The sequence below is a fragment of the Drosophila simulans genome, chromosome 3L (genome assembly GCF_016746395.2).
Source record: "Drosophila simulans strain w501 chromosome 3L, Prin_Dsim_3.1, whole genome shotgun sequence".
NCBI classification, from domain to species: domain Eukaryota; kingdom Metazoa; phylum Arthropoda; class Insecta; order Diptera; family Drosophilidae; genus Drosophila; species Drosophila simulans.
Window position 1 is genome coordinate 5921034 of NC_052522.2, and position 15647 is coordinate 5936680.

At 43.9% G+C, this 15647-nt stretch overlaps 6 protein-coding genes across 8 annotated transcripts; 3 read left to right on the forward strand and 3 right to left on the reverse strand.

The window, feature by feature from the left end:
• Window positions 1-6958: 6958 nt before the first annotated feature.
• On the reverse strand, window positions 6959-7841 carry LOC6736948 (serine protease 1). Its single transcript, XM_039293201.2, has 2 exons — window positions 7582-7841; window positions 6959-7517 (listed from the first exon to the last, which is right to left on the reverse strand). The coding sequence occupies exons 1-2, from the start codon at window positions 7839-7841 to the stop codon at window positions 6959-6961; spliced, it is 819 nt and encodes a 272-aa protein (XP_039149135.1).
• An 18-nt stretch (window positions 7842-7859) lies between these two features.
• LOC120284722 (serine protease 1) lies at window positions 7860-9213 on the forward strand. Its single transcript, XM_039293200.2, has 2 exons — window positions 7860-8505; window positions 8568-9213. The coding sequence occupies exons 1-2, from the start codon at window positions 8246-8248 to the stop codon at window positions 9124-9126; spliced, it is 819 nt and encodes a 272-aa protein (XP_039149134.1). The 5' UTR covers window positions 7860-8245; the 3' UTR covers window positions 9127-9213.
• Window positions 9214-9646: 433 nt separating this feature from the next.
• On the reverse strand, window positions 9647-11385 carry LOC6736950 (serine protease 3). 3 transcript variants are annotated; one of them, XM_039293202.2, is made up of 3 exons: window positions 11221-11385; window positions 10303-10400; window positions 9647-10242 (listed from the first exon to the last, which is right to left on the reverse strand). In XM_039293202.2, the coding sequence occupies exons 1-3, from the start codon at window positions 11380-11382 to the stop codon at window positions 9684-9686; spliced, it is 819 nt and encodes a 272-aa protein (XP_039149136.1). In that variant the 5' UTR covers window positions 11383-11385; the 3' UTR covers window positions 9647-9683. The 3 variants fall into 3 exon arrangements, with proteins under 3 accessions (XP_039149136.1, XP_039149137.1, XP_016022775.1); XM_039293203.2 differs by lacking the exon at window positions 10303-10400 and having other exon boundaries at window positions 11123-11382; XM_016170120.3 differs by lacking the exon at window positions 11221-11385 and having other exon boundaries at window positions 10303-10728.
• On the forward strand, window positions 11295-12754 carry LOC6736949 (serine protease 1-like). The gene is made up of 2 exons (XM_002083760.4): window positions 11295-12046; window positions 12109-12754. Exons 1-2 carry the CDS (start codon window positions 11787-11789, stop codon window positions 12665-12667), a joined length of 819 nt encoding a protein of 272 aa, XP_002083796.1. The 5' UTR covers window positions 11295-11786; the 3' UTR covers window positions 12668-12754.
• A 433-nt stretch (window positions 12755-13187) lies between these two features.
• Window positions 13188-14269, reverse strand: LOC120284734 (serine protease 3-like). The gene is made up of 2 exons (XM_039293280.2): window positions 13844-14269; window positions 13188-13783 (listed from the first exon to the last, which is right to left on the reverse strand). Exons 1-2 carry the CDS (start codon window positions 14089-14091, stop codon window positions 13225-13227), a joined length of 807 nt encoding a protein of 268 aa, XP_039149214.1. The 5' UTR covers window positions 14092-14269; the 3' UTR covers window positions 13188-13224.
• Window positions 14270-14699: 430 nt separating this feature from the next.
• LOC6736951 (serine protease 1) lies at window positions 14700-15595 on the forward strand. Its single transcript, XM_016170924.2, has 2 exons — window positions 14700-14978; window positions 15037-15595. The coding sequence occupies exons 1-2, from the start codon at window positions 14719-14721 to the stop codon at window positions 15593-15595; spliced, it is 819 nt and encodes a 272-aa protein (XP_016030595.1). The 5' UTR covers window positions 14700-14718.
• Window positions 15596-15647: the final 52 nt, after the last annotated feature.

Genomic DNA, 15647 nt, shown 5'->3' on the forward strand with positions numbered 1-15647 from the left:
CACCGTCATTATACAATTTTAATTTGCTAAACTTTTAATCGAAAAGCGAAAAGAAGAAAATCAAGGCCGGAAGGAAGGAAGGAAGCCAGCAGGCGGGTGGTGGCAGATAAAGGAGCAAATCGAAAGTCTGGCCAGGATCGTAATTCCTTTTTTAATTGCAGCTATCCCGAACACATTTTTTTCTTTTCTTGCCTCAGTTGTGGCAAATCTTCGCAATGGAAAACTTTCTGGCCAACGGCGATTTTCCCCATTTTTCCCCTATCCGCAGCCACATTCTCGTGTTCGTTGTCAAAGTGTTGTCTACTTTTCTGGTGGAAACTTTTCCTTTGTTGCAATTATCGGCATCGCTACACACGAAGGCGCGCGCAAATGAAATAAAAGTAAAGGCCAAATAAAAAAGAAATGGCTGTCATTTAAATAATTCGAAAATTGCCAAAGAAGTTGTCACCATGCCGCCCACACCCGCCAAATCGTAGACTTCAGGCCTGAAGTATTCATGAGGAAAAGACTTGGAGAGAACTTTTCCCTGCTTTTTCACTTTATTTGTCAATTATTGTGGCACAAACAAACTGGCAGGAGCAGGACGGGGAAGAAATCTGCGGGGATGGCCTGTCATTCAGTTGGATGTTTTTGACAATTTGCCTCTTAAATATTTAATAAGCCAAAGTGGTCGAGTGGAACAACAAACAGAAGACGTCGAAAATCAATTATATACGGCGCAAGGGCTGGGTTTGGGACGGGAAGCTTATAATTTGTAAGTGGCTTAGGCATTCGTCTGCTGCCTTTGCATGGTAAAAGTTTTTTAATTGAACATTCTCAATGGCAAATATGGCGAAAAAGACTTTTTCCTATATTTACCCTGGATTTTTGCTCTCTTGCTACAAGCGCTTTTCATTAGTCGTCCTTCTTTGTTCTACAGCTCGGGAAAACCTTTTCCCTTTGCATTTTCAGCTGCACAATGGTGAGAATTATAGCTTTGCTTATTTGCGCTGCGTTTTCTTCATTTGTCAGCGGGTTGTCTTTTGTAATGGAACCACCGAACCCACAGCAGATATTATAATAGAAGTATAAAAGAGGATTTTCTTTTCGTCTCAACTTTTTCATTAGGCTAATTAAAAATGTTTGTGACACCGCCGAGAGTGAGAGTGTTTGCGAATGCCTTGAAAGTTTTTTCCCTCACTGGAAAGCGTGACACATGGCGTATGAGCTATAAGTGCTTTATGACTCCGAGGTAAAGGAACTTTTTAGGATTACCATTCTCAAATGGGTTTCAGTGCCTGGAGCCAGCTTGGAAATGAAAACCATTATCCCAATCCTGTCCAAAACTTGTTGGGCTTGCATTTTAAGTATCTTTGGCAGTCGGACCCAGAGATTCGCATAAAAATGTAAACTTAAAAAGTCGGCAACAGAGAGGGCTAAGAGTTTCGTACATCCTGTGTCTACGTTGTCGCCTTGGCTGACATTAAGGCGACAATTGCCAGTCCTGCTCGTCATTAAAACTCCAACAATGCCAGCCAACGAAAAATTACAGAAAACAATAAAAAGGAAGCGACAGCGACAGAAAGTTTTCCCTCTCTTAGCCTCCATTTCTTTTTTTTTGGCAGGAATATGTTTAAGTGTCAGTAACAGTTTTCATGCAAATATTGTCTGGGGACTGTCGGGAATGAAAAGCGACTACAAGAATGCTAAACATTATGTCGGGATTATAGTGCCTGCCTGCACTTTCATGGCGGCTTTATTTTAACATCCTCAAAAAAGTTGTCAAGAGAACAGGAAAGTAAAGTGTTTAAAGCTGCTGCTGCTATCTCACCAAGGGAAAATGGTATATTACAAAAAAATACATTTCAAATTCAGTAAATGGAATTAGCTTTAATTAAGATCCACTAGCCAAACGTTTTTGTTGCACATTTTAAAGCCTCGCCCAATTAAAGTCCGTGAGCTATGTGCACAATTTTCAACGCTTTCGGGAAAATCCTGCTCCTCCCACAAGTGACAGGCTCAATTACAAAACTGCAGTCGAGAGCCTAGAGTCCTAGTTCGATTATGCATGGAGTTGATGGCCGAATAGGACACCTCATTAATTTGCCGGGCTGCGGCAATAACAATAACAGCCATTTCGGCTATTTGGCTCATTGACTGCCTGATTTTATGGCCCAAACTCCGGTTGCTGGTGCTGATGCTGCTGCTACTGCTGCTGCAGCTGGCTCTCATGTCCAAAATCAACATCAACATCAACATTGACCCAGGAGCAGTTTGTCCTGCTGCTGACGTTGCTGCGTTGCCAAATATGTTTTTGTGGCATTTTTGGCCAATTGGCAGACAGAGTTCGCCCAGCGCCGTTGGCCAATTGAATGCAGCAGACGCGAACGTGGCCCACTCGCAGTAACGCTGCCTGTGGATGAGTTCCCTGCTGATTATGCCATAATGTTTGGCCACACCCGGACCCGAACCCGTGCCCGCCCCTACCCGGACCCCTCTTGTTTGCCTGTTTGCCTAACCCAAATTGCATGCTATTGACCCATTCCCTATTGATTCCACATTTTTCGAGTGGTGCGGGAGGCGAATCTGCAGTTGCCAGAGAGTTGTGACGGCTGCCCTGCCACTTGAAACTTTTCCAAATCACACACTTTGCCGGCACAGTTCGATCAACTGTAAGTGCTGCTGCGGAAAAGGCACGAAAAAGTGCAAAATACAAGAAAATAAAACAAAGGACATAAAGTGGGAGCAGTGGAAATCAAAGCCGAGACAAGCAGTACCCTATATCTGCGGGAATTTTTCATTGGATATTATTCTTATATATATCTTGAAACCTGAGTTGAATTTAAGTTATAGCCTTTCCAAATTTCAGCAGCCCAGTGACTGGCTCCGATTATCCATTTGGCCAGCATTTATGCACATCAGATATCGAAGTCGGATCAGATCCTGTTTAGCATGCTCCACATTTATTTGCGAGTCGCAAGCCAAGTAAAGCCAGCACATCTAGAGTCATACACACATGCTCAGCGTGCAACATTAATGCACTATGGTGGCTAATGCAGCAGCGACAAAGGAGCGGGGCGCGTGGTGCCAAAAGAGGCGTTGGATAACAAGGAGGATGATTGGGGGAGGGGTGTGGCAGGTCGGAGGTGGTGGGGCAAACAAAAGCCAGTAAAAGCAACAGTGGAGGACTTGCGGAGCCTGCTCCGCATTCCCTTGGATTCGCACTCGCATTCATTTTTGCTGTTCGCCATTGTTGCAGCTGCTGCCTTTCTGCTTATTGTTGTGGCACACATCTACACCCACAAACGGTGGCGCGCACACTAAAAAAGGAAAGCAAAATTTAAAATCGTACTACCAAAAATGTGAATATTATTATTAAATTTACAAAGACTGCAACATATTTAGATTTATCAAAATTCGTTATATTTGCGTACAGATTTTATAAATATATATTGCCATTTTTTGTGGAAATTTCTTCAAGTGCCCATAGAAACATATACTTATGTGAATGCTGCCGCTGGCCTGGCTTTTTTGTTTAATTCGTTTTTCTATTGTTCACAGCCAAGAACTTTAGTCCGACGGGCTTTGGCAGCATTGCAAAATGCATGAATGTGTTTAGCCAACTTACTATCTGTGCCCGCTTTCCATTCCTCTGACTGCAGATTTTTGCATTTTGCAAGCATAAAAGTTGAAAGCGACATTATTGAATATGCGTTGTCGTTGTCGCTTTCCCATTGTTTGGCTCACACACACACGCCCGTATGTACACACACAGTGACAAGATGAGCCCCCCAAGGGTGGGCGTGGCACATGGCTGGAAAGCCAAGAGCTTAGCGAATCCTTACGCCCCATTGAAATTTATATGCCACTTTCACACACATTAAAGCCGAAATGGCCATGAGCAAATCGAATGTTTAAGGTCAGACGGACGGATGGTTACAGCCGCAACTGCAGATACACGACTGCGAACCCAAACCCGTGCTTATTTATGCTTTGTTTGTCGCTTTGGCTAATAAATTAGCAGCTTTACCTTTTGGCCCAACTGCAAACCAATAGCAATTTATCGCAGCCGCAAAGAAAGGCACGTAGCGAAAGCGGGATACTCACGGATCCAGGACTCAGGATCGAAGGGGTTCGGTTCGGTTTGGTTCCGTTCGTCCTTCCAAATGTGCTCACCTTATCGCCGGCTTAGGCGACACGCACAGGTGGGCTAACTCAGGTGCAAATTCGAAGGGGATGGCGAGGATTTAGGGGGGGCTACCAACGAGACAGGCAATAGTTGTTACCGACTTTAGCCTTTGACTAACGACGGGCGACAATAAAAATGGCCCTGGCAATTGGCACATTGCGGTTGCAAGTTAAAAGGATTTTCGATTTGAAATCACCGAATAGGATGGGTCTCTAAATGTTGGGCAGGGGGAGGGGTTCTAGCGAAAGTTGCAGACTCCGAATTTAGAAAATGTTAAAGTAAGGTGGAAGATTAATAAAGAAGTACAATTTCTGCTCTCTATCTTAGTACTATCGTGTACTTCCTAAAACCTCTTCCATTTATTTAATTTTCAAGCTAAAAGTTGTTTTAATATAATGAAATACCAAGCCGGCTCATACTTTCCCCAGGCCCCAACTGAGATACTACAAATTTAATAAAACTTATAAACTTGGCGAGTGCAACAAGCAGTCCAAGTGAAGGGGGCGGCAGTCTCTAAAATATATATTTCGATTGCGTGCCGCGTGAGGAAAGTCCTAAAGATTCGGAAACGCTTGCCAGGATTTATCGTGCGTCCATTACAAGCGGAAATTAAGCGCGGCAGGTCGCCAGCTGGACAAGAGGGGCGGCGGCGTGGGTGGGCGTGCGTGAAAGCGTTTTGCCGGCTGGCCATAAAGTAACGAGCGGTCCAAGAACATTCCGGCGGACCAAAGCAGAGCTATTGTTTTCGGGTCCTGCCAGGAGTCCTTTGGCCGCTTTGTATGCCAGTCACGTGGCACGCAACGACAACTTGGGATTTGTTAAGTGGCGCGTCGTTTTTGATGTGCGGAATGTTTAGCGGAGGTCCTCAGGCATTCTAACTCCTCGTATTTCCTTTCCTTTTTTTTTTTTTAGGTGAAAAGTCCATCACGTGTCCCGGACATTTTGCACATAACTTGTTTCAACGTTTTTATTGCCAACTTACTCTTCCGGTTTTGAATGCACTGCGAATGTCTTTTGTTTTTGCCCACCTTGCGGTTAATGGTCCTTCGACTGGCAAAAAACCAGTGCGGCAAGCACTCCAGAAACTCCATCAGCCATGGCTGATTCGATTTTCCGATGTGTACCTTTGCTTTTAGTGATTGAAATCGCACATTTTAAGTGAAAAAGCGCACACAGAAGTGCACTCAATCATTCGTCACGTGATTCAGTCGGCGCGGAGTGAAGACCTCCCTTTTCCACTGCCAGACTTTTCCGGCTTTTCCCGCCATTCGCCGGGCTCCTTGTGCAAATGTTTTTCTTAGTTGGACATCGAGTGGAAAGTGTTGGAGCGCCAGGGCTGTGTTTATATAAAAGATTACGCTACCAGATGAGAAATGGAGACACAATTGTTCATGTTGTTTATTGTTGCGGGGTAGTGTGAAAATGAAAAGCCAGCGATAATGCCCCGTAAATGTTTTGAATGCGAAATCAATAGGGGAAAACAGCTTTAAGTTGAGCGCAAATTCAATAGGAGAAATTCGCAGAGCAAACTTGAAGCGAAAAACTTTTCTAATTTGCGCATTATGAAAATTGGGTTGCTGCATAAAAATTCACCAGCACCCCCGAAACGAGAATTAAGTGAAAAGCAATTTTTGAGCCTAGTCAAAAGGGAGAAAATGAATGAAAGGAACTGAGAAAAACTTTTCCATTAAGAAAATTAACTGAGATTAAGTGGGGCCCTATGCTTTTGTGCCCACCGAAAACTTTACCCAATTGGGACGGATCAAAATTGCAACAATTTCAAGGCATTTAAACAGTTGTCACATACACACACCCACACACCCACACACCCACTCACACACAGCCAAAGGAAGTGGGCCGGAAGTCAGCCCGAAAACGGAAGCAGCCCACAACACATGAAATTGGCTTAAGGACGGAAGTGGGCGGCAGGCGAAGGGGAAGGGACTTTATTTGTTGCCTGCCACACTTCGGTTGCTTGTTTGTCGTCGTCGTCCTCGTCGATACTAATCTAATTTTATTGATATTGACACAATTTCTGCAGATTTCCGCATAAACATAAAAACAGAGCTCGAACCTCGGAGCTTCGGCTCAAGTAGCAAAACAGTCAAGGCACGCAAACAAATGGTATCTAATAAAAATTGAACAAAAAGCAAACAAAAGTTCGATGATGCGGCCGCCATTGGATGGAAGTCAAACAATACTGAAGTGCTCGGCGGCCATTTCCGTTTGCAAATGGAGAACACAAGAAATATCAGTCTAGCCAATACTGTATTTTAGAAGTTTGTAAAACAATTCAAAGAATAGTGTAACTTGTATAATAAAATCGTATAGCTGCAAACAGATTTTGATAACATAATGATAATCGCATTCATTTCATTCACCTGTGAAAAAGTTAAAATCACCTCTTAAGGTGTATAGACATTATTAACGTTCAATTATTATATCAAGCAAATCTAAATCCAAGTGGAAATTCCCAGAAGAAATCGCTATGTATTTGCCCAAGATAAGATAACATTAATTTCGGGTATTACCCACTTGAAATTTCACAATCCAATTGATAACCAATACAGATTTTTATTGATACGGATTTTAGCTTTCTACTTGATAAGCCCCCCAGTTCCGGAAACGTAATCGTTTGCCAGGGGACTTACCCCTAGTAAACGTAATTAGTAGATTTGTTGCAGAAAAATAATCAATTTTAGCATGAAAATCATTTTAGCTTGCAAATCAAATTAAACATTTAATTTGTATTTTTTCATTATCGAAAGCAATTATAGTTTTTTATCTCTTCTAAGCAACGATGCCGGAATTGTCCTGGATCCAATTCAAGTAGCTGGTTACCCTGGTAAAAGCAGCTGGAAGACCAATCTCACAGCCGTCCTCAGCTCCAAAGGAAGTAATACCAATTAGAGTACCATCCAGAGCCAAGGGACCACCAGAATCACCCTGGCAGGTGGAGATGGAATTGGATGTGTCGACGCAGATAACCTTGCTAGTGACCACCAAATATCCATAGGTCTTCTGGCACACGGAGTTGGGAATAACGGTCAGGTCAGCGAACTGCAGATTCTTTGTAGCTCCGGTGTCCGTATCGGCGGTCCTTCCCCAACCGGAGGCAACTGCAGTCTCTCCCACGTAGGTGGAGTAGCTACTGGCGATGGCGGGCAGATTGATCTTGTTCACGGAAGCCGAGAAGGACACGGGTGAAGTCTTGATCAGCGCAATGTCGTTGCTGACAGTCTTGGAAACATAGTTGGCATGCTGGATCCAGTCGGACTTGGAGACAGTCTGGGTGAACTGGGGACTAGATCGGACGGTCGCTCCATAGTAGACGGTTACATATGAGGCACTGGAGGAAAAAAGTTGTTCCAAATGACTTTGTCGTTCCCTGGATTATAGGAAATAAGTCTTACCCGGCAGTACAATGAGCAGCAGTGAGCACCCAGGAGTTGTCGATGATGGAGCCACCGCACCACCAGCTTCCCTTCAACCCGATGAAGCTGAGTCCCACTTGGTAGGGAAACTGATTCTCAACTGCATTCTTTCCGTTTGTTATGCGTCCATTGATGGTTGGTTTTGTGATCCTGTCTCGAGGATGCACAGGCGTGATCTGGGGCAGGAGCCCAGCGGATGCAGCGGCCATGGCCAGAACCAAAACTACGAGGACCTTCATACTGATCGTTGTACGGTTAATGAATGTCTTGCTTCTGATAATTGAGGCTTTTATACACCATCAAGAATCTTATCATTATGACACCTTGGGCGAATCCCAAATAAATTAATTCGACTTTGAATTATGGTCTTAATCTGCTTGTTTGGTGAAAATCCCTTGCCTACCTTTGACTTCATAAAAATTAAGTGTTATAAGGATAAGTCAATGCTATCAAATGCATAGTACAATTATATTGATAAAGTTCACTCATACTGCAATACGTCAACGAATGGATTTAGCTGATAGGGATTTTCCCCACACAGGTAAGGGCTTTTCCCATGGACTGATGAAGATAAGACGATATAAGACTGGTATAAAACAGCCATAGTTTGTAAAGAAAATTCATTAATTTCTTGTTGATCACCATGAAGGTTTTCGTAGTTTTGGCTTTGGCTCTTGCCTCCGTGTCCGCTGGACTTGTGCCTCAGGCTCTGCCTGTGCGTCCTCGTGACAGGACATCGACACCATCTATTACTGGTCGCATTACCAACGGCAAGAACGCTGTGGCGGACCAGTTCCCCTACCAGGTGGGACTCAGCTTCATTGGAGCGGAGGGCAGTTGGTGGTGTGGTGGCTCCATCATTGACAACTCCTGGGTTCTGACTGCAGCGCACTGCACTAGCGGGTAAATTTGGATAACGACCTCCAAAACAATCATTCCTGTATATTTATTGTTACATTTTATAGTGCCTCCTCCGTGACCGTCTACTATGGAGCTACCGTTCGCACCAGCCCCAAGTTCACCCACACCGTCTCCAGCTCGAACTGGATCCAGCATGCCAGCTATGTTTCCGTGACCCTTCGCAACGATATATCCCTGATCAAGACACCATCCGTGACTTTCTCGTCCTCCGTCAACAAGATTGCCATCCCAGCTATTGCCAGCAGCTATTCCACTTATGCCGGACAAGTCGCTGTCGCCTCCGGATGGGGACTGACCTCCGACACCTCGACCTCGGTGGCCCGGGATCTGCAGTACGCTGATCTCACGGTCATTTCCAACTCCGTGTGCCAGGAGACCTATGGCAGCTTGGTGGTTACCAGTCGTGTTATCTGTGTGGATGGTGTCAATCGCACCTCCATCTGCGGTGGTGATTCCGGCGGCCCATTGGTTTTGGACGACGTTTTGATCGGTGTCACCTCCTTTGGATCTATCGATGGCTGCGAGATTGGAGCACCAGCAGGATTCACTCGAGTCACCAGCTACTTGGACTGGATCAAGAACAACTCCGGAGTTTCCGCTTAAGGAGGTCATTTCAATGTATCCAAGTTTTTAACTCGGTTCATTAAATAAAAATCAATAACAAAAGCAACTTAGATTAGCATTTTCTTTTCGAAAAATTTACAGTCTTTTATCAATTAACATATTTGGGGGATATATAAAGATTAAAAGTGTATGAACATAATTATTGTTATAAATGCGAAGTTTATCATAATTTAGCAGCTTCCACATTAAGATATTATATAATTTAAGGTACCTTACAAAGAATGTGATGTGGAATGTGGAAATTCTGTTCAACCATGTTTAAACAAATTTTATATATGTTGTAAAATCATATGTCTTAAAATGTATTTACATAGTAAAGCGGATACAAATATTGGAAAAGTTAAAAAACTTAATAAAGTGATTTTCAACAATTCTTTTTGCGAAATATTGAATATCAATTTATTAGCAAATAGAGGCTATGCTTAATAAATTGGCCAATATTAAAATTAATTACCCTTCCCGATTTAAAAGGTAAAACTATTGGCCACTTTGTCTTGCAAATATGATTTATTAGTATAAGTCAAACAGAGTTTCCTCTAAGCATATACTCCTGACTCGGTCTTGATCCAATTCAGGTAACTGGTGACGCGAGTGAAACCAGCAGGTGCATTCTTCTCACAGCCCTTGGCATAAACGAAAGAGGTAACACCAATCAGTTTGCTGTCCAAGGCCAAAGGACCGCCGGAATCACCCTGGCACGTGGAGACCTCGTTCACTGAGGCAACGCAGATGACTCCGCTGGTGACCGTGGAGCTTCCGTAAAACTGCTGGCACACAGAATTGTCAATGACCTTCAGATCGGCGTACTGCAGCTTCGTGGCCACGGCAGTAGCGGAATCGGAGGTCCTACCCCATCCGGAGGCCACTGCGGTCTGTCCAGCGTAGGTGGAGTAACTGCTGGCGATGGCAGGCAGGGCAATCCTGTTGATGGAAGCCGTGAAGGTAACCGATGGCGTCTTGATCAGGGAAATGTCGTTCTTCAGGGTGGCCGAGTTGTAGCTGGCGTGCTGCACGAAGTTGGAGCTAGACACGGTGTGGGTCAATTTCGGACTGGTGCGAACGGTGGAACCATAGTAGACCTTTACCGATGAGGATCTGGGCACAAGGATTGTAAAAGTCTAAAAGTATTTTAGAAAAGCCGTCAGGGATACTCACCCATCAGTGCAATGAGCGGCTGTCAGGACGTAGGTGTTAGCGATAATGGAGCCTCCACACCACCAACTGCCAGATGAGCTGGAGAAACTGAGTCCCACCTGGTAGGGAAACTGATTCTCAGCTGCGTTTTTGCCGTTCGTAATCCTACCATTGATATCAAGGTCACGAGGATGCACGGGATTGTCCTGGGGTAGGACTCCAGCAGAAACGGAGGCAATAGCCAAAGCAAAGACAAGAAAGACCTTCATGTTGATAGCTAGTTTAACTAATGGTGATTACATGATCTGGCTTATATACCTTTTGGGTGTTATCAAAATCAATGGGCAAAACCCCACGCGATTAAGTTGATTTTAAATTATGGCTAAGTCAGAAGTTTCATTTGTGGAAATTCCCATTTCGCTTGGCGTTGTAATTTCAAGTAATAATAATAATTAATATTATTATTATTAAATATTATTATTTTTAAATTTATAAGAAGGCTCATCTAGAATCACTTGTAATACATACAGATACATTTTACTAAATGTGTATCTATGGATATTTTTTATGATTTTTGAAGATGTTGCATTTCTGATGGGGGATCATAGAAAATTCTATTTACTTCATAATATAATATGTTTCCTTTATTTATTTAAGGATATTTTACTTACAAAATTCTTTATCATAAAGTATATATTTAAAATTGGTAACAAAATAATGATTTTTGAATTACTGTAAGGTGGTTTCGCTCCATAGTAGACGGTTACATATGAGGCACTGGAGGAAAAAAGTTGTTCCAAATGACTTTGTCGTTCCCTGGATTATAGGAAATAAGTCTTACCCGGCAGTACAATGAGCAGCAGTGAGCACCCAGGAGTTGTCGATGATGGAGCCACCGCACCACCAGCTTCCCTTCAACCCGATGAAGCTGAGTCCCACTTGGTAGGGAAACTGATTCTCAACTGCATTCTTTCCGTTTGTTATGCGTCCATTGATGGTTGGTTTTGTGATCCTGTCTCGAGGATGCACAGGCGTGATCTGGGGCAGGAGCCCAGCGGATGCAGCGGCCATGGCCAGAACCAAAACTACGAGGACCTTCATACTGATCGTTGTACGGTTAATGAATGTCTTGCTTCTGATAATTGAGGCTTTTATACACCATCAAGAATCTTATCATTATGACACCTTGGGCGAATCCCAAATAAATTAATTCGACTTTGAATTATGGTCTTAATCTGCTTGTTTGGTGAAAATCCCTTGCCTACCTTTGACTTCATAAAAATTAAGTGTTATAAGGATAAGTCAATGCTATCAAATGCATAGTACAATTATATTGATAAAGTTCACTCATACTGCAATACGTCAACGAATGGATTTAGCTGATAGGGATTTTCCCCACACAGGTAAGGGCTTTTCCCATGGACTGATGAAGATAAGACGATATAAGACTGGTATAAAACAGCCATAGTTTGTAAAGAAAATTCATTAATTTCTTGTTGATCACCATGAAGGTTTTCGTAGTTTTGGCTTTGGCTCTTGCCTCCGTGTCCGCTGGACTTGTGCCTCAGGCTCTGCCTGTGCGTCCTCGTGACAGGACATCGACACCATCTATTACTGGTCGCATTACCAACGGCAAGAACGCTGTGGCGGACCAGTTCCCCTACCAGGTGGGACTCAGCTTCATTGGAGCGGAGGGCAGTTGGTGGTGTGGTGGCTCCATCATTGACAACTCCTGGGTTCTGACTGCAGCGCACTGCACTAGCGGGTAAATTTGGATAACGACCTCCAAAACAATCATTCCTGTATATTTATTGTTACATTTTATAGTGCCTCCTCCGTGACCGTCTACTATGGAGCTACCGTTCGCACCAGCCCCAAGTTCACCCACACCGTCTCCAGCTCGAACTGGATCCAGCATGCCAGCTATGTTTCCGTGACCCTTCGCAACGATATATCCCTGATCAAGACACCATCCGTGACTTTCTCGTCCTCCGTCAACAAGATTGCCATCCCAGCTATTGCCAGCAGCTATTCCACTTATGCCGGACAAGTCGCTGTCGCCTCCGGATGGGGACTGACCTCCGACACCTCGACCTCGGTGGCCCGGGATCTGCAGTACGCTGATCTCACGGTCATTTCCAACTCCGTGTGCCAGGAGACCTATGGCAGCTTGGTGGTTACCAGTCGTGTTATCTGTGTGGATGGTGTCAATCGCACCTCCATCTGCGGTGGTGATTCCGGCGGCCCATTGGTTTTGGACGACGTTTTGATCGGTGTCACCTCCTTTGGATCTATCGATGGCTGCGAGATTGGAGCACCAGCAGGATTCACTCGAGTCACCAGCTACTTGGACTGGATCAAGAACAACTCCGGAGTTTCCGCTTAAGGAGGTCATTTCAATGTATCCAAGTTTTTAACTCGGTTCATTAAATAAAAATCAATAACAAAAGCAACTTAGATTAGCATTTTCTTTTCGAAAAATTTACAGTCTTTTATCAATTAACATATTTGGGGGATATATAAAGATTAAAAGTGTATGAACATAATTATTGTTATAAATGCGAAGTTTATCATAATTTAGCAGCTTCCACATTAAGATATTATATAATTTAAGGTACCTTACAAAGAATGTGATGTGGAATGTGGAAATTCTGTTCAACCATGTTTAAACAAATTTTATATATGTTGTAAAATCATATGTCTTAAAATGTATTTACATAGTAAAGCGGATACAAATATTGGAAAAGTTAAAAAACTTAATAAAGTGATTTTCAACAATTCTTTTTGCGAAATATTGAATATCAATTTATTAGCAAATAGAGGCTATGCTTAATAAATTGGCCAATATTAAAATTAATTACCCTTCCCGATTTAAAAGGTAAAACTATTGGCCACTTTGTCTTGCAAATATGATTTATTAGTATAAGTCAAACAGAGTTTCCTCTAAGCATATACTCCTGACTCGGTCTTGATCCAATTCAGGTAACTGGTGACGCGAGTGAAACCAGCAGGTGCATTCTTCTCACAGCCCTTGGCATAAACGAAAGAGGTAACACCAATCAGTTTGCTGTCCAAGGCCAAAGGACCGCCGGAATCACCCTGGCACGTGGAGACCTCGTTCACTGAGGCAACGCAGATGACTCCGCTGGTGACCGTGGAGCTTCCGTAAAACTGCTGGCACACAGAATTGTCAATGACCTTCAGATCGGCGTACTGCAGCTTCGTGGCCACGGCAGTAGCGGAATCGGAGGTCCTACCCCATCCGGAGGCCACTGCGGTCTGTCCAGCGTAGGTGGAGTAACTGCTGGCGATGGCAGGCAGGGCAATCCTGTTGATGGAAGCCGTGAAGGTAACCGATGGCGTCTTGATCAGGGAAATGTCGTTCTTCAGGGTGGCCGAGTTGTAGCTGGCGTGCTGCACGAAGTTGGAGCTAGACACGGTGTGGGTCAATTTCGGACTGGTGCGAACGGTGGAACCATAGTAGACCTTTACCGATGAGGATCTGGGCACAAGGATTGTAAAAGTCTAAAAGTATTTTAGAAAAGCCGTCAGGGATACTCACCCATCAGTGCAATGAGCGGCTGTCAGGACGTAGGTGTTAGCGATAATGGAGCCTCCACACCACCAACTGCCAGATGAGCTGGAGAAACTGAGTCCCACCTGGTAGGGAAACTGATTCTCAGCTGCGTTTTTGCCGTTCGTAATCCTACCATTGATATCAAGGTCACGAGGATGCACGGGATTGTCCTGGGGTAGGACTCCAGCAGAAACGGAGGCAATAGCCAAAGCAAAGACAAGAAAGACCTTCATGTTGATAGCTAGTTTAACTAATGGTGATTACATGATCTGGCTTATATACCTTTTGGGTGTTATCAAAATCAATGGGCAAAACCCCACGCGATTAAGTTGATTTTAAATTATGGCTAAGTCAGAAGTTTCATTTGTGGAAATTCCCATTTCGCTTGGCGTTGTAATTTCAAGTAATAATAATAATTAATATTATTATTATTAAATATTATTATTTTTAAATTTATAAGAAGGCTCATCTAGAATCACTTGTAATACATACAGATACATTTTACTAAATGTGTATCTATGGATATTTTTTATGATTTTTGAAGATGTTGCATTTCTGATGGGGGATCATAGAAAATTCTATTTACTTCATAATATAATATGTTTCCTTTATTTATTTAAGGATATTTTACTTACAAAATTCTTTATCATAAAGTATATATTTAAAATTGGTAACAAAATAATGATTTTTGAATTACTGTAAGGTGGTTTCTATGCGCTTGGATTTTCCCAAAACAAAATTCTGCAAATACTATCTGATGGGAATTTGCCCAGCGATCGCCCAGATAAGACCCTTTAGGTCAGGTATAAAACAGACCTGGCTAGTGAGGGAAATCATTCATTGAACGATCAATCATCAGTATGAAGGTCTTAATTGTCTTGGTTCTGGCCATCGCCTCTGCCTCCGCTGGTCTGCTGCCCCAGATCGCTCCTCTGCATCCTCGTGATAGGACAGTAGTTCCTTCGATCAATGGTCGCATTACGAATGGCAAGGACGCTGTGGCGGACCAGTTTCCATACCAGGTGGGGCTCAGCTTCATCGGAACTGAGAGCAGCTGGTGGTGCGGGGGTTCCATCATCAACAACACCTGGGTGCTCACAGCAGCTCACTGCACCAAAGGGTAAGTTGAAATGACCCTGTTCCGTGATATTTAGAATATTAGTTTTGGCGTTTTACAGTGCCTCCTCCGTGACCATCTACTACGGAGCTACTGTCCGTACCAAGCCGCAGTTCACCCACACCGTTTCCAGCTCCGACTGGATCCAGCACGCCAACTATGTCTCCCTGACCGTGCGCAACGATATCTCCCTGATCAAGACCCCATCCGTAACCTTCTCGGCTTCCGTCAACAAGATCTCCCTGCCCGCCATCGCCACGAACTACTCCACCTACGTGGGCCAAACCGCAGTTGCCTCCGGATGGGGCAGGATCTCGGACTGCGAAACCGGCGTGGCTAAGGACCTGCAGTACACCAAACTGACGGTTATTGAGAACTCCGTGTGCCAAAAGGCCTTCAATAGCCTAATTGTGACCAGCAAGGTCATTTGCGTTGCCACTCCCAAGGGAACATCGACCTGTCAGGGTGATTCTGGCGGCCCCCTTGCCTTGAACGGAACTCTAATAGGAATCACTTCCTTTGGCTCACCCGATGGCTGCCAGGTTGGAGAGCCAGCTGCTTTTACTCGCGTGACCAGCTACTTGGACTGGATCAAGGCGAACTCCGGAGTTTTCGCTTAAGGGACATATCCCATATTGTAATATTTTCAACAATAATAAAATAACTTTCTAA